The sequence below is a fragment of the Lygodium microphyllum genome, chromosome 5 (genome assembly GCF_053477565.2).
Source record: "Lygodium microphyllum isolate KBCC chromosome 5, Lygodium_microphyllum_v1.1.10, whole genome shotgun sequence".
In the NCBI taxonomy this organism is placed as follows: domain Eukaryota; kingdom Viridiplantae; phylum Streptophyta; class Polypodiopsida; order Schizaeales; family Lygodiaceae; genus Lygodium; species Lygodium microphyllum.
Window position 1 is genome coordinate 72,893,017 of NC_141139.1, and position 17,985 is coordinate 72,911,001.

A 17,985-nucleotide genomic window follows, 5' to 3' on the forward strand; every position below is an offset into this window, starting at 1 on the left:
ACTATTTGGATCTTTCCATTTCAATTATTATCTTTTAAAGTAGATTGATGCTCTGTTTCCACCCAAGTGAGGCTGTCCCTTCTTCATACAGGTTGATCAGGCAAGATGATTTGACAAGACTAAGCAGCATTGTTCTTATGAGAGTAAGACTACTCCTGCCTCCATGTTCAAGTGGACTGCATGTGGAATCCTAAGGCTTGATTGTCTGTGAACAGTTCATTGGGGAAGGTCCTCTTCATCAAACAACCTTTCTTGCTCGCTTTCCTTGGTTTCAAATTCAAGAGCAAGAGACTGCCTAGTCACTTGTAGTAAGAATAACCTTCCTGTGGCAGTATGGATCAGGCCTGTCACCACTCAGCAGCATAATTATTGTTTTGATAAATTTACTTCAAGTTCTCTCTTAGTTGGTTTTCTTAGAGCAAGCAACTACCTAGTAACTTGTACTTGGAATGACCTTCTTGTGGAGTGGGCCTTGTTGAGAGACCACATCATTCCGTACAGTTTCCCTTCTTCATTTCCAGTTTTGGTTTCCATTTCCAGCCCCAAAAAGGCTTTCTAGGGGCTTTTGAGACAATCGGAGTGCCACTCGAGAGACTTCTGTGGGCGAGACTTCAAACTATTTGTGCCTAGGCCCTATATATTTGGCACCACCCATTCATTCGACACACTGATTCATTCACCCAGTCACTCCCACATCACTCTCCAACACCCTTCTCTCTCCCTGCCACTACTGCTCATACCCCTACCAAAGGACATTGCAGTTCATGGTTACCATCCACCGTCTCCACTCGGTGTTCTATTGCTGCATTTTACTATGACGTTCTACTGCTGCATTCTACTACATCATTCTACTACCGTGTTCTACTGTTGTGTTTTGCATCCTGGCTGCTCCCCTTCCATCAAGCGTCACACCTCTAGTTGGAGTCATCATCATCATCAGAGGCTATCTTCATTTGAGTTTTCAGCTTCTAGCTCATCATCACCACCTAGCATCACTCCCAACAGCTGGCGTCAGCTCATCAAGCCTATGTTTGCAAACTCAAAAGCTCCTCATCCTTCGATGACAGCCCCTCTACTCCAAGCATCACCAATCTTCATCCATGTGCTGTAGATTTAGAGGGTCCTCTTCAACAGAAATTTCCCTGCTCCAAGCTACACCTCATCATCCCTGCATTTGCAAACTCGAAGGCTTCTTTGGAAGCCTCCTTGCTCCAGGACATCTTTCATGCTACACCCTTGTCTCAAACTCACTTCATTATTTCATTCATCATCGAAGGCAAGGACAAGTTGTAGGATCAGCATCAACATCTGATTTCCTTACCATTTATGTTGCATCATTGGAGATATCCTTCTTCTCCCTCCCACCCTCCCTTGTATAGGTTGCCACTCCAATACCATGGCATCTCCATTGTCAGATTGCCTATCTATTAGGTGTTCCTACTGCGACAAGAACAATCACACCACTGAAGATTATCGACATCGACCTTTGCTCCCTACCCCACTGGAGTATATGCATCTTCTCCTAGGTAGTCCTTGTTGGGTATTTGACTCACGCCTCACTTACGCCTACGCTCGTATGGGAGTGTCGGTGATCAGTAGGACACTGGGGCATTTTTTACTCTCGCTAGGAGAGGTTTTTTCCCCTAGACTTATAGTCTTATTGTCGTATGTGCTTATGTGCTTATGTTACACACTTATGGGCACTTAGTGTGTGTCGGGTGTGAACACCCCCTACAACCCTAAGGTTTAAGGGTGTACTTTGTACTTTCATGTTACACTCTTTCAGTCTATTGGATTGGGTGTCGTGCTTCACTCTATCTCTCTCACTCTCACACTATCTACTGCACTCTCAACTGCATTTCGATCCTATCACCATCCTTACATTTGGTATCAGAGCAGTCTGCAGACTGTAGCCCCCACTGTCTGCGGCCCTCGTCAATTCTGCAGCTCCCGTCAGTTCTGCCCCAGAGTCGTCAGTCTACAGTCGACTGTCAGCTGAAGGCGCCGCCTATCCCTGCGTAGCCTCCCTGCGCAGAGTCGTCAGCGCGCAGCTCAAAATCGACAGCTCCAACACGTCTGCCACCAGACCTGGGCGCCGCCTGCCTCCAGCACGTCTATCCTAGCAGCGCCTCATCCTCGTCAGGCTCGACCTGCAGCTCGTCTGCCTACTCCTGTTTGTCAGCTCCACCCGTCCTACTCGTTAGCTCCACCAGCCTGTTCGTCGGCTCCACCCGCCTGCCTGTGGCCAACGCCACTTGTCTGGTCGCATCGTCGACGTTGCAGCGCCACATCGTCTGCCTGCGATTTGACTGTCCGCCCTGTCCCATCAGGCGTCCGCCCGACTGCCCAGCCTACCTGCGACCTGACTGTCCGCCCTGTCCATGTCAGGTAATTTAGAAAATTAAAAATATATATTTTTTTTAATTTTATTCCAGAACAAAGTTCTGGAAGAGGAGGTTCATACGCAGCAGGCACAGCATACAGGATACATGTGTGGGACAAATTAGATGCAAATTTCTGGGCACATTCATCAGAAATTTTGGGGCTTTTATGTATTTTGAGGGCATTTGCATATGAACTGCACTTATAGTCACAGAAAGACTGTTTTGAACACATTTGAGGCAGAAATTTTGGGGATTCTTGATATTACAGTGTTGCTGAGCACTGTTTGCACCTTGGGAAGCATGCATTAAAGACAAATTTTGACAGAGTACGCCCTTGCACATTAATTGCAGAAGTGTGCTTGCTGCAATTTCTGGAAATTTGCAGATTTCCAGTCCTTACTGCTTTGACATTGCTTTTTTGTCTTTGGAAATTTGTCATCATGGCAAATCAGGGAGGTGATGTATTTACGTATGTATCCAAGGAAGACAGATTGAACGGAAACAATTATTCGCTATGGTCATTCATGATGAAGAATGTATTAGTGACCAAGAATTTATGGGATTGTGTCAGTGGAGAGGAAACTCGACCGGGAGTTGTAGCTCCCGTTACTCCTCCTCAAGGGGCACGTGGACAACAGGGACCTCAGCCCGCTCCACCTCAGCCACTTCCTCCAAGAACTGCAGCTCAAAAAGCTTGGGATACACGTGATGCTCAGGCCTTGTCGCTGATTGCTTTGGCAGTTCAGCAGTCCATCATCCCTCACATTTGTTCAGCATCTTCTTCACGAGATGCATGGCTGACTTTGGAGCATATGTTTGCAGGAAAGAATGAGACTCGGATCTCTTTCTTGAAGAAAGAGTTAGAGACTTTGAAGATGAATGAGGGTGATTCTATGCAGGATCACTTGAATAAGATTCAGGACTTGAGGGAGCAGCTCATGAATGTAGATGAGTACTTTTCGGATGCACAGTTGATATCCACCACCTTGAATTCCTCACCTCCTTCGCACTTGTCTTTTCATACTGCATTGAACCTCACCATGAGGATTGCCGAGCACCCACTCGCTTTTATTCAGCTGGTTAGTTTGCTTCTAGAGAAGGAGCAAACAAGGAAAAATAGTGGTGTGGATGCTATAGTCTCTGAGCAGGCTTTTGTGGCAAGACAGAAAGGCAAAAACGGCAAGGTGAAAAATGCTCCACAGAGTTCTGGCACTTCAGGCACATCACAGAATCAGACACAAGGGGGGGACACAAGCTAAAAAGGGAAAATGTCATTATTGTAAGAAGCCAGGCCACTATATCACTGAGTGCAGGAAGCGCATTGCCAAAGAGAAGAAGGAGTCAGGAATGTCTGTTTCTACTACTCCTTCCACTGCTACTGAGTCCGCGTCCTTTGTTGTGGACGGGGACTATTGTTTTTACACTTGCAGTTATGACATCTCTTGGGCCGATAGAGCACTTAGCTCTACAGAGGATGCTGACACTTGGTTCTTTGACAGTGGTGCTTCTCGACATATTACATCTCACAGAGATCTATTTGCTTCAGTTTAGTGCACCTCCCGTTGGGAAATCTGTACAGTGTGCCAATAATGCATCATATCCTGTTCGCGGTATTGGGGAGATTCAGCTCACAGCCATTGATGGCTCTATTCTCCACCTGCAAGATGCTTTGTTTGTGCCTGGAATCAAGAAGAATTTGCTTTCTATTTCTTCTTTGGCACGTTATGGTTTGCAGGTCACATTTGATGATGACCGTTGCATGGTTAGAGATAAAGAATGCATGACTTTGGTCTTGACAGGATCTTTGTGTCATGGTTTATATGAGTTGGATACTCTTTCAGTAGATCAATCGGCATACTTGATATCCACTCTTGCTCCTGCTATGATACAAGCGAGTTATGGCATGATCGTTTGGGGCATGTAAACTTTGGCAGCTTGATGCTTTTGCAGCGTACTCAGATGCTGGATGGCTTACCTCTCTTGGAGAGACCTCCTGAGCACTTATGCGAGGGATGCATTTTGGGAAAAATGCATCGTTTCTCATTTCCCCGTGATGTTGCTTTCAGAGCAACAACCAGATTGCAGTTGGTGCATTCAGATGTTTGTGGGCCCATGCAAACAATGTCATTGGGTGGTTGTTACTATTTTGTGACATTCATTGATGACTTTACACGTTTTTGCTGGGTCTACTATTTGAAAAAGAAGTCAGAAGTGTATGATGCATTTTTGGCCTTCAGTGCACTCGTTGAAAATCAATCTGGATGTAAAATTAAGACTCTCCGTTCGGACCGAGGGGGGGAATACATGTCCTCTATGCTGGATTCCTTTTTGAAGCAGAAAGGCATAGTCCATCAATACACTACTGCCTATACTCCACATCAGAATGGGATAGTAGAGAGGAAGAATCGGTCACTCATGGAGATGGCCAGATGTATGCTGAAGGCAAAGAGCTTGCCTCATAGTTTTTGGATGGAAGCAGTCATGTGTACTTGCCATATTTTGAACAAATGCCCTACCAAAGCCTTGAAGACTATCACACCTTTTGAGGCTTGGAACAGTCGTAAACCTTCTGTTGGCCACTTCCGTACCTTTGGGTGTCTTGCCTATGCCCATATTCCACAGGTACTTAGAAAAAAGTTAGACAACAAGGCTGTTAAGTGCATTTTTATGGGATATAGCAATGAGAGCAAAGGCTACAGACTCTATGATCCCATTACAAAGAAGGTTTTTGTCAGCAGGGATGTTGTTTTTGATGAAAAATCAGAATTATCCTTGGCTGGTTTGGACACATATCAGGCTGCCCGTGATGTTTTTGAAGGGCTGCTGCCCATTACTTTTGGTGATTCAGCTAGAGCTTCAGAAAATGAACCTAATGTTCAGCCAGCTACTCCTATGGAAAGTGCAGAAATTCAGCCATTGGCTGCTCGGAATATTCAGCATAATGCTGGAACTGAAATTCAGCAAGAGCTTCCACACAGTCAGGAAGCTAGACAGTTACCTAGATGGTATTTGCAGACTATGCAAGATAGTCCTTTGGATGCACCCATGGCTGGTCATACTAGAAGGCAAACTCGTTTGCATGATTCAGCACATACCATGGAGTTTGTTATGGCAGCAAGTACTTTTGATAATGAAGAGCCTGAATGTTTTGAGGATGCACAACACAGTGTGCATTGGATGGCAGCAATGCAAGCTGAATTAGATTCTATCACTAAGAATCAAACTTGGGATTTGGTGTCTTTGCCATTTGGAAAGAAAGTCATTGAAACGAAATGGGTCTACAAACTAAAAAGGAAAGCAGATGGATCCATTGATAAATACAAGGCACGGCTTGTAGCTAAAGGCTACGCACAGAAAAAGGGCATTGACTATGAGGAGACATTTGCTCCTACTTCCCGTATGACAACCATCAAGTCTATGATTGCTTTGGCTGCACATTATGCTTGGACAGTGCATCAGCTGGATATCAAGACTGCATTTTTACATGGAGAACTTCAGGAGGAAGTTTATGTACAGCAGCCCATTGGTTTTGCGGTTGAAGGCTCAGAACATTTGGTATGCAAGCTAAAAAAGGCACTATATGGTTTGAAACAAGCTCCTAGAGCTTGGTATGCAAAAATAGATGCTTTCTTGCTTGGTCAGGGGTTTCTAAACAGCTCATCTGAGTCTACCCTTTACGTATGTAAAGAAGGGGGATCTATGCTGATTATATGTCTTTATGTTGATGACCTTTTGCTCACTGGAACACATGCTGATCAGATTTCAGCATTCAAACAAAATTTACAGCAAACTTTTGACATGTCTGACTTGGGAGTTTTGCATTACTACTTGGGCATCCAGTTCATACATGATGCTCGAGGTATTGGGCTATCACAGTCAAGGTATATTGGGTAGCTGCTTGAGAAGTTTGGCTTACAGGATTGCAAGCCAGTTTGTACCCCCATGGAACCTGGACTGAAACTGTCATTACATGATGACAGTGATTTGTTTGATATACATACATATGCTCCTACAGTTGGATGTCTTATCTACCTATGCAACACTAGGCCGGACATACAGTTTGCAGTTTCAGCTTTGAGTAGGTATATGCATCAGCCACGTATGTCACATTGGCAAGCTGTCAAGCGTGTTTTTCCTTACTTGCAGGGTACTCAATCCTTAGGTTGCTTTATGCCAAGGGGGGACCACTGCAGTTACATGCTTACAGTGATTCTGATTGGGCTGGTGATTATGATACACGTCACTCCACTAGTGGCAATTGTTTCTTTCTTGGCTCTTCTTGCATTTCTTGGCTTAGCAAGAAACAATCCACTGTTGCCACATCGTCATGTGAAGCTCAATACAAGGCAGCTTTCACTACCACAGTTGAATGCGTATGGCTTAGACGCTTGCTAGCTGATCTGGATGTATCTGTTACGGAGCCTACTCCTTTGTTCACTGACAGTCAGAGTGCCATTGCAGTGACACGAAACCCAGTGTTTCATGCCCGCACGAAACACATTGAGATCCATTATCACTTTGTCAGAGAGAGGCTACATGTAGGTGATATCAGCCTTGTCTATTGTCCTACCACCAGTAATGTGGCAGACATCTTCACCAAAGCTCTTCCTCGTGATAAATTTGAAGCATTTCGCGATGCTTTAAATTTGATATCCTTTTGTGGCGGATGATCCTTGTACTCTTGATCACTCTTCACTCCAGGGGGGTTTGTTGGGTATTTGACTCACGCCTCACTTACGCCTACGCTCATATGGGAGTGTCGGTGATCAGTAGGACACTGGGGCACTTTTTACTCTCGGTAGGAGAGGTTTTTTCCCCCAGACTTATAGTCTTATTGTCGTATGTGCTTATGTTACACACTTATGGGCACTTAGTGTGTGTCGGGTGTGAACACCCCCTACAATCCTAAGGTTTAAGGGTTGTACTTTGTACTTTCATGTTACACTCTTTCAGTCTATTGGATTGGGTGTCGTGCTTCACTCTGTCTCTCTCACTCTCACACTGTCTACTACACTCTCAGCTGCATTTCGATCCTATCACCATCCTTACAGTCCTTGTGCTACTTCTCTCTAGGCCACAGAGATTGTTCTACATCGGTTCTCAGCTTACTATGCTCTCAAGGCAGTAAGCCACATTCAACGCACACTAAGTCCTCATGCATGGGTGGAGGCATTAGGACCTCACACAGTGATAAGTCCTCTTGGAGACCATCACTATCATGAGGACATGTATTTTTGAAACCTCACTTAACATGTGGATTAATTTTTAATCAAATGATTAGCTAAATAATGCACATGCGAGGTGCAACTGGGGTTAAAGTAAATTTACAAGCCCGGAACCTAAAGAAATCACAGGATGTCAAAGGCAAAAGTTGCTATAAGTTATACCGCACAGGTACTAGGTGGTATCTGGTGCCACTTGTTAGCCTAGGTCATCCATTTAGCTACAAGTGTTAGTTGGTGACACTAAAGAAGTGGCATTTAATGGTACCTAATGCCAATCTAATGATCAAAGATGGCGCAGAGACACTTGGGAATGAAAGTTGCCTAGCCAATTTTAATTATTGGCTAGTCATATTATTTTTTAGGACACCGAAATAACTATTAGATTAATTTTCAGTATTTAAAAGGATGAAAATTAATATTTAATAATGAAAAATGGTGAATAAACCATTTGGGAAGGCTGCCACTTGTGAAAAATGCTCGTGCAAGACTGAAAAACGTCTTTAGAGGCTGGAGATGCATTTCTATAAATTTAGCCTGCAAGAAAGAGGGAGGGAAGGTTGCTGGTCTGATTTGCAGCCATTGGAGGACCTTTTGAGGCTGTCAAGGGCACGAGAAGACCAATCAACAACAAGAGACAGCATCTACAAGCTGTTGAGACAGGGCAACAGCTGTAAATGACCGATTTTCTTCAGTTCTTTGCATCTACAAGCTGTTGTGGTAGGGCAACAATTGCATTTGACTGATTTTCAGTCATTCTTCATGACAAAACTCTGAATTTTCTCTCTCTACAGCTTTCCCTCTCATCTTCCAGCCATTTCACAGTCTTGCTTTGAAAATCTTAGCATTTGGACCCTTGGAGACTGAGAAATTTCAGATTTCTCTACTGTAAACCCTAGTATGCAGCAAAAATTAGGTTTTAGCGGTAGCCTCAAGAATCGTGCCAGAAATTGAAAGCTCCAAGACTTGGATTGAACAGAGCTGAAGTTGTTTTTAGCCTATTCAAGTGGAGGGACCAGCAAATCATTGAATTTGGGGCATTTTCCATTTCCATCAAAGCGAGTACAGGCCGATCGGATCAAGGGGCAAATTGGATTAAAGACTTGCTGGTGATTCATCGCAACAAGGGGAGTTGAAATACCGAAAGGGATCAAGAGAATCCCATTGTAAATCAACTTCTTTTTCAATAAAGCTAAAGAAATACCGAAAGGGGTGCCAGTTTTGGGGCCAATCGGGTGTGCATTGTCCAAGATCAGTAGGTAAAGTTCTATTTTCAGATTTGCATTAACTGTTTGCTGCTGCAATTAAGTTGGAATCAGGGATTTACAACCCATCCACGGAAGGAAGGCTGGTTTCATGGTTTCGTTGCCGGGATACCACTCAATCCCTTGATTTGGTGGGCCCAAGGCACCTGATTGCAAGCCAAAGCTTTGAGCTAGTGCTGATTTTTACTCTCAGTTGAGAAATTATAGCAATATGTCTTCATACAATGAGATGGATTCGAGTAGTGATGATGCCTCTCAGTATGAACGTTCACATGGGAATGAAGGAAATGCAATGCCTGACCTTGGACAAGGCTCAAACCATGGACAGCAAGCTGAAAATATTGCTATTGGGCAAGATGCACGCTCTTCAGGGCATAAGGAGTCTGATGACCAGCAAAGTGAAGAGGAATTTGATGATCAGTTCAAGAATCGGATGAGGACAGCAGCAAATCTCTTTGCTGAATTGGCAAAGGATCCTATTTTGCCCAATTTTTGAATGCTCCAAAGAAAAACAGCAAAGGCAAGAAGAAGAAGACGTCTTCTACACCTTTGGGACAGCAAGATGCACCGAAGATAATGCCAAACCCTTCATTTGAAGCTCCCAAAGATGCTAATGAAATAAAATAATTGGTACCTACGAGGCAAGGAATACAAGTGCAAGGCCATCATGAAAGTGCCAATCCAATGGATTTTAGACAGCCAAACATGCATGCTATGATAGGGCAGCCAAGATATTTTGGTGGAAGCACGATTTTTCATGCTATGGTTGGACAAGGACCACATACGGGAATGTATGGCACAAATCCCAATGGTATGCAGCAACCAATGCATGGAGTGTGAGGCCCAATGTATTCGGGTATGGCTGGAAATATGCAAAACCCTATGTATAGCAGCATTGGATTGATGCCTAGGGCACAAAGTAGCATGTTTGGTACTGCATCTGCACCCCCGAATGCTTATGGGGATCAAGGAATGAATGTTGGTCATGCCAATGCTCTGTTTGGCGTTGGTTTTGATGTAAATTCAGCAAATGTACCCTTTTTGCAACAGCCAGTGTATAACAACTTGACACCCAAAGAGGCAGTAAAAGACTATGATGAGGGTGGAAAAGGAGGGAAGTTTGAGTCTTTCAACGGTGTACAAGATAGGCTAAAAGCTTTGACTTTCATTCAGCAGTTTGATGCAGCCTATTCGGGAGGGAACTTCACGGAGTCCTCAAAGATTCGAAAGGCAGCCACTTTCTTGAAAGGAAATGCATTACAATGGTAGTCCACTCTTTTGATGCAAGGTGGAGCACCGTCAACATGGGTACAATTCAAAAAAATGTTTGCATCGAATTGGTTGACAAGTACCTTTGAGGTGGACATCATGACAGCTTGAAACAAGCTAGATGCTAAGGAATGTAAGAATTTGGAGCAATATAATAAGAAGTTTTGGGATACATTGCGCTTGTTACTTCTTATCGCCCTGTATCCCTTCACGAGCAAGTGGAAAAATATGTTTGTGGGCTACCCAAAGGAATCAGGGATTTTTGTATTAAATCCACCATGTCTAGCATGTCTCAGCTTATAGAGACTGCTGCTACAGCCGATGCTTTGCTGCATGGTTAGGATTTGGGCTTCCTAGAGAGTGGGGAGAAGCCGAATAAAAAGTTGTTTAAGGCTGAGAAAAGGGGAAGATCTGAAAATCAGCCTGAAAAGAGGCCAAAACAACAAAGAAAGGGCTCGAAAACATTGGCACAACGTAGGGAATTGATGGCTGCAAATAAATGTTTTATTTGTGAACAAGAGGATCACATTGCAAGGGACTATCCCAATAGGCAGCAAGCTGGAAAATCAGAAAATCAAGGAGATTCTAAAGGAAAGAAGCCTAAAACATCAATGGGATTGGTGCCCAATGTTGTTAGTGATCAGCCCAATGATAATGCTACTGAGTTGTGCAGAGCATGGGGAAAAATTAAGGATCAACATGCTTTGACTTTCTTTGATAATGGTGCACGAGCCAACTTCATCTTTGTTGACACGGTTGTCCGTTTCGGCATCAGAGAGGATGAGATGGGACCCATGGGGGAAGTTGGAATGGCATGTAAAGGCCATGCAAAGCCTGTCACACCGCTCATTGGAAAGCTTCGATTGCACATACAAGGATATGTGGACAATGAAGAGTTCTTCATTGCTCCACTTGAGGGTTGTGATGTATTGCTTGGTATGCCACGGTGTCACCGTATGCACGTAGTGATTGATTCTCGTACAAAAAATATCACTATTCAGCATAAGGGAAAGGTACTCACACTTGATGTAAAGTTGAAAGGTAAATCTGTCTCTGTTGTATCTGCAGCTACCATTTCTAAAGTAATGAAAATCATCTTTCAGCGTACTTGGTTTTTACTAAGGATAAAGATAATAGTGAGAATGTTGGGAACATGTCTAAGTTAGAGAAGGATCGCATGTCATTTCTGAAAATGTATGCTAATTGCTTCTCTCAGTCACCTCCAAGGCAGCTACAGCCTGAAAGGCCAGAAGATCATGGCATAGATCTTATCCCTGGAAGTAGCCCACCTAATAAGCCACCCTACAGAGTCAATGCAGCCCAACAGGAGGAGATTATGACTCAGGTAAATGAGCTGTTAGAAAAAGGGTTAATTCAGCCCAGTTCATCTCCTTTTTTAGCTCCACTATTTTTGGTGCAGAAAAAGGATGGTTCATGGCGTATGTGCATTGATTATCGTGCTTTGAACAAGATCACAATAAAGAATCGCTTTTCGATTCCTCGGATCGATGATGTTATGGATAGATTGCAAGGGGCAACCATATTTAGCCATATAGATTTGAAAAGTGGGTATCATCAAATACGCATTAGACCAGAAGATGTGTCTAAGACAGCTTTTAGGACATCTTTTGGATTGTATGAGTTTCTTATTATGCCTTTTGGACTTACGAATGCTCCTGTCACTTTTAATCAAATGATGGATCGTATCTTCAGGCCAAATAAAGGATTTGTGGGCACTTTCTTTGATGATATGATTGTCTATTCAAAGAACGAGGCAGAGCATAGAAAACACTTGGATATGGTGCTCAATGAACTGCGTGACCATAGGCTGGTTATCAATGACAAGAAAAGTGAATTCTTCTTGCATGAAATCCACTTTTTGGGGCATCTGATGGTATTCACATGGACCTTGCAAAGATTAAAGCAATACGATCATGGCCACCTTTGAGAAATGTGCATGAGATCCGCAGCTTCTTGGGTTTATGTTCTTACTACAGGAAGTATGTACACAGGTTTGCTGAAATTGCATCTCCATTGCATGCCTTGCAGAAGAAGGATGTGCCATTTAGATGGACAGCAGTGGAAATTTCAGTATTTCAAAAGTTGAAGGAAAAGATGACTTCCATCCTGTGCTTATGTTGCCCGATCTAAGAAAGTCATTCATGTAAAAATTACACGGCACAGCGAACAGAATCTGAGAAAGAGATAGAGATAGAGAGTACACAACAGATAAGAGGAGAATTAGAAATTTTCTTTAGCTTCAAACAACTGATACAAAGATGGCTCTGTCCACTCGTATGCTTCCACGGTGAAGCTTAGATAGCGATCTAGACAAAAGATAGGTGAAGAGCTTAAGGCAATCTGAAACAACTCTGACTAGGTGAAGGATAGATAATCGATGGTTGTGAAGGGGTTTAGCTTTTATAGCCCGTGAAGGCGGTTAGGTCGGCATGACCGACCTACCATATGAGTCTCCACTAGTCGGCTAGGGAATATTCCAAGGAATATTCCCTTTACCGTCAAGCTGAAAAAGATAGGGGCATTTTGAAAAGGCAGGGTTGAAAAAGATAAAAGAACCCTGGACCCTGGATCCCTATTTCAAAAAGATAAAAGGCAAGGCACATTGCATCGAGTTGCAGGGTAAGGGAGTTAAAAGAGACTCCTATTTTGGGATCCAAGGACCGCGGAAGCGAAAGATAAAAGGAAGAGAAAGATTGTATCCGAAGTTGAGCATGAGATACTATGGGCCCTTCTAGGTGTTGGAGAAGATCAACGATGTGGCATATCGGCTGAAATTACCTCTACATTGGCGGATACATAATGCCTTTCACGTCAGTTTGTTGAGGCCTTTTCATGGTGATGTGTCAGAAGATATGTCTACTGAAATTCAGCCTGAGGTTGAGGAGCTAGATGAGATTTTGGTACCTGAGCAAATTTTGGCACATAAGGAAAGAAAAGTCAAAGGTAAAGTTTCCAAGAGATACTTGGTGAAATTTCAAAATTATTCACCAATGGATGCCAAATGGATAGAAGAGGATGACCTGACAAACCATCCTTAGTTGTTGCAGCTTTATCTAGATGCCTTTCAATTAGAGCTGACTTTAGTTCGGGCTCCGTCAGGTTCAGCAGAGCAAGGGTCCGGAGTATTGCCTAATGCTCAAGGGGAAGGTAGCAGTTCCCCTCCTCCAGTTATGGACAACTCTTGTATATAGTGGATCTAGGATGTATTCAGCATACATTCAAGATACTACGCTAACAGTATGTTTGCCATGAGATCACTACTTAGTGTACTAGTCACTTGTGAGATGTAAAGAAGCAGGAAGGTTAGCAATGGAGGCAACAAGCTATACCACATACAATAAATACAAATAGTAAATGAGCTTAAAAACTAAGAAATTTGAAAAATGAATCATCAATCTTGTGATAATACAATGGGAGTCCCTAGCCTCTGTATCTCTCAAACTAGGGCTGAGTTATGAACCACAAATTTTGGAGATTGTGGAGTGGCTTGAGATGACTGCACTATCTTGGCCAATCAAGCAATAGCACCTTATGAAGGAGAAATCGTCATAACACATCAAAAAAAGAATGTGTATCCTTACAATGATTTTGTACATAGGTTATGGTAAACCCATGCAGTGAGTTAAAGAAAAGATAGTACACACGTCCACCGATATGACCTGACTGGGGGCTTGTGACCGGAGCGCAAGCATATTAAGATCAAGCTTACACACATAAAGAATTAATGCCTTGGAGTGTGGGCTAGATCCGCCAGAACAAACGGTTACAATCAGAAAGATGGAATGATCATGAGCTATTTATGCTTTGTGCATGTATAGGCTAAAAGCTTAGAATGCACATATCTTGCATGGAAAATCCATATAAAGATTTTAGCACATTTTTGTATTGTACTCGTAATAAAGAGTTTTCATATGACACCCATTTTGCACTGGAGGGGGGAGTCCCTAAATTTTAGGAGCCTTGGAATGGTCTAAAAATGCAAGTCCTAAAGATAGGGATAACATTCTAAAAATAGTAAGTTCTATGTTATAATAATACATGCTAAATTTGGTCATTTCTATTCGTAATAATACTCAACCCAAAAAAAAAGGCCATAAAAAAGAGACACCTGATACTTGTCAAACAAGCCTTTTTCTTTTTTACTAGCTCTCCCCTTTTCCTATAAAGAGAGCTTGATTTTCTTTATTCTACATTATTTTTTTTTGCTATAAACTCTTGTAGCAGATAAAGATACCCCAAAGTTATCCCTATCCATCTATATCATCATCCTTCACTCCTACACCATCAAATATCCCCATAATTCTCTTCTTTCACTACTGTTTTATGAGAAAGTAAATGTAAATTCATTACAGTTCTTCCTCTTCGAGCTTTTCTTCCATTCCAAGAATAAGAACCAAGCCATATCAATTTATTGCCAATCAATGATGGAAAAAGGCTGATTTTTTCCTCTTTCTACTTACATCTTGTTTAAAAATATCTTTTTTTTATTGCATAGTAAACGATACATATGTGTATGTACATCTTTTTATGATCTTGGGAATCTACGATTTATGAGCCCACTAGGTAAGTTTCAAGATAGAAATGTCCATCCTGCTTCACCACTAACATGAAGTCTCAATAAACCTCAGAAAATGTTCCTGCCTGAACTTCCATATAGGGAAGTTGCTTAAAACCAACCTTTCACCTGAAGATCGCATTACATTAGCAATGTTAGACCTTGTCACAGTATCAATGCAATCACACAAATGCCCATAGACATTCTGTAAGTACACACCTAAGTAAGGCTGCTAAAATACAAACTAAGAGGACCTATTGTGCAACCAAATGCAGTCACAAGTGAAAAACGAAGTCATAATCACCCATCTAAAATGCAATTGCCCAATGGCAGCAAATAACACCTCACAAGTGCAATACAATGTGTCAAGCCAGTGAGTAAAGTCCAGCTATTGCTAACTACACACTGACTACACACTGCTCCAAGTCCAGCTGAGAGTGCATCTCACAATCCAAGGAGAATTTTAAGTCATCAGATTTGTGCGACAATTTCACAATTCTGTGTCAAGTTCAGATGTATATATACCCAAATAGCCACTATGAATAGTCACAAAAACATGTGCCACAATCCACCAATTTTCCATCCTTGCAAGCCAGACCTACTATTCACACTGTATACTAACCCTTAACGTTCTTTATCTCTCTCAAGAAAAAAGTCAAAATTTGCATTATGCTGTGTTCAATGGGCCTCCTACAAGCTGCAGTTGGGTAACAATGCACCAGTATGACTGGCCACAAAAACATGTACCATAATCCACCAATTTTCAATGACTCCTTGCAAGCCAGACCTACCGTCCACACTGACCCTTAACTTTCTTTATCTCAGCCAAGAAAAAAGTCAAGTTTGCATTATGCTGTGTTCAATGGGCCTTCTACAAGCTGCAGTGTCCCTTGTAGCAGTATTGAATTCACTCTTTCTGCTTCATGATCAGGTGAGACATGTCAACCAAGCAGAGGTGCCAAGTATACAAAGTCAGCCCCTTGTTCCATTCACCAGTAGAGTTGTACTCACTTCAGACATATTTATATGGGATATATGCTCCAAATTTCTGGAAATGATGCAAGCACACCAAGAATTCAACAGTCATCACATGAGTTTACGTTATCAAAATAAGCATCCGAAGAAAAGTCATACTTCTGAGTATTCCTGTTCCTGTCTATGCACATCCTCCATGACAGTGAGCTGAGTTCGTAACTGAGCAGAGTCTGCAAGTGCATGAACTAAGTGCTGATCCTTCCTCTGGACTTCATCTTCCAGAGCGGCAAGACGTGCTTTGTGACTTTCTGCTTCCTGTAGAACCTTCTGGAGCTCTCGATTGAAAACTGTCTGAGACAATGAAGGCAAAACGAAACTTCCCTTTAAAATTATTTCAAGAAAGGGAAATTTAGTTCTCTTTTTGCATTAAAAAATGCGTGTGACTGTTTCCTCTATACTTGTTCAATCCGGTATAACAAGAATGAGCACAATCGGGTGCTCTGAAGCCATCTTAATAATTTATATAATCTCAGGATGACTCTCTCTCTCTTCCGATTAATACATAAAATTGATATTTCTCCGGATGACTCTATCTCTTTTCGTTGATACATAAAATTGAGCTCTTTCCCTTTCGATTGATGCATAAGTTTCAGATCATGTCTAAAATTTGATAGCAAAGCAGCACACCTTCAAGTGGAGGTTGCGCCACCGGTGAAATGAAATTGCTGCATTCGGCACGGACTTCTTCTTCGACTCGATAAGGACGTCCGCAGGCGGAGAGGAGGTAATGGCAGGCTGTGAAGAGGAGGGGCTATGGCTTCTGTCCTCCTTCTCCTGATCCTGATCTGTGTTAATGATGCGATACGAAGGATCAGCATTCGTATCTGTTCTGTCAAAGCTTCGATGATCGTCCTCAGCCGCCTCTTCGTCGTCGTCGTCGTCTTCATCCTCCTCCTCGTCTTCGTCCTCGTAGCTCCCTATTCTAACTCCGAGGTCGTGGACATGGCGGTTTAAAAGGCTACAAGACCTCATGGCGTCCGCAGGCGCAGCTGCGAAGTTAGGGTTGTCCGTATGGATCGGTGAAGGAGTCGAGGAAGGACAGTGAAATCTCGTGCTCGCCGCCTTCTCGATTCTGCATTTCACCATCCTCAACCTCCTGCATGCTCTCTCTCTCTCTCTCTCTCTCTCTCTCTCTCTCGCGGAATAACGGTTCCAGTGAAGCTGGCCAACACTGCAAATGCATGCAGAGGGTCTTCCAACTTGTCTTCCCCCAAAGTCTTGGTTTAATGCAAAATGCATTGCAAAAAATTAAAAAGGAATGTTCAAAAGGTGTTCCCGTGATGGGGTTTATAGGTTTTTAGTTTCAATTGAAACACGCTTTATTTACTTTTCTCAAGTGGAAACTATCACCTCTCGTTTTCTCTTTTTGTGCAATGGTTTTTGTGTATGCATGTGTGTTTTTCCCACCTGAAATCCTCTTTGATAATAGCAACCAGCCACGTGGTTGACCGTTGCTATGAGACCTTTCTAGTTTGGGGGGTTCTTTATTTGCGCAATGCAAATGGTGACCCCACCTATGGTAGGCTTCATGGGGCACAAAGCAGTGTTGCACAATGCTTTGGTTGCCCTCCCCCCCTTCGTTGGCTTTAAAAGGCAAGTTCATGAGCTCAGTGTCTCTTCCTCCTCTATTTTGTGCACTACAGCTACATCATGGTGTATATGTGGAACCAATTCCCTACCTGCTCCATAGCCACTATGAGTAATGCTCAAGAAATAGCTTCATTGGCTCTTGCCATTGCCTGCATGACCATGGTAAGCATCTAAGTTCGGATCTTCCACAATGCTCAATTCATGATTTTTCACTCTTTTTAAGATATTGCACATATAAAATTATTTCCTTGTAAATTTCACATGTCCTCAAATGTTCCTTCCCACCTCTACTTTAACCTACTCATGCTCTAATTTTCACACACATTGAATGGATTGCACTCACTACACACGATGGCTTCAATGCGTGCTTGTCTCTTTGGAATCAAGGATCATCATAGCAACACATTCTTTGTTGCAAGCAAGCATTGATCCCAACACCTAGGGTAACTATTTCAACATGCATTCTCTAATTGCATAAACTATTTATATTAATTCACACTTGCTAATTCTCACAAATTGTTAGCATGCTCTTGGTAGGTCTCTCTTTCATTACAAAGTGCCAATATCTATAGTAGATCATCTCTATATTGCACACAATCACAAAACATCTCCATGTAATCATCTCTATGCACTTGAAGTACTAT

The 17,985-nt window shown here is 42.6% G+C and overlaps 1 protein-coding gene across 4 annotated transcripts in view; it reads right to left on the minus strand.

Annotated features, from left to right (window-relative positions):
- Window positions 1-16,927, minus strand: part of LOC148035976 (uncharacterized) — a 43,969-nt gene extending 27,042 nt beyond the window's left edge. For 2 of the 4 annotated variants that reach the window (XM_087677967.1, XM_087677966.1), the window contains exons 1-2: window positions 16,379-16,927; window positions 15,851-16,042 (exon numbers count right to left, since the gene is read on the minus strand). In XM_087677967.1, coding sequence (XP_087534093.1) covers window positions 15,851-16,042; window positions 16,379-16,837 — 651 coding nt within the window. In that variant the 5' untranslated portion in view covers window positions 16,838-16,927. The remainder of the gene's footprint in view (window positions 1-15,850; window positions 16,043-16,378) is intronic. The other 2 variants (XM_087677969.1, XM_087677970.1) reach the window with 1 other exon arrangement.
- Between the last annotated feature and the right edge of the window lie 1,058 nt (window positions 16,928-17,985).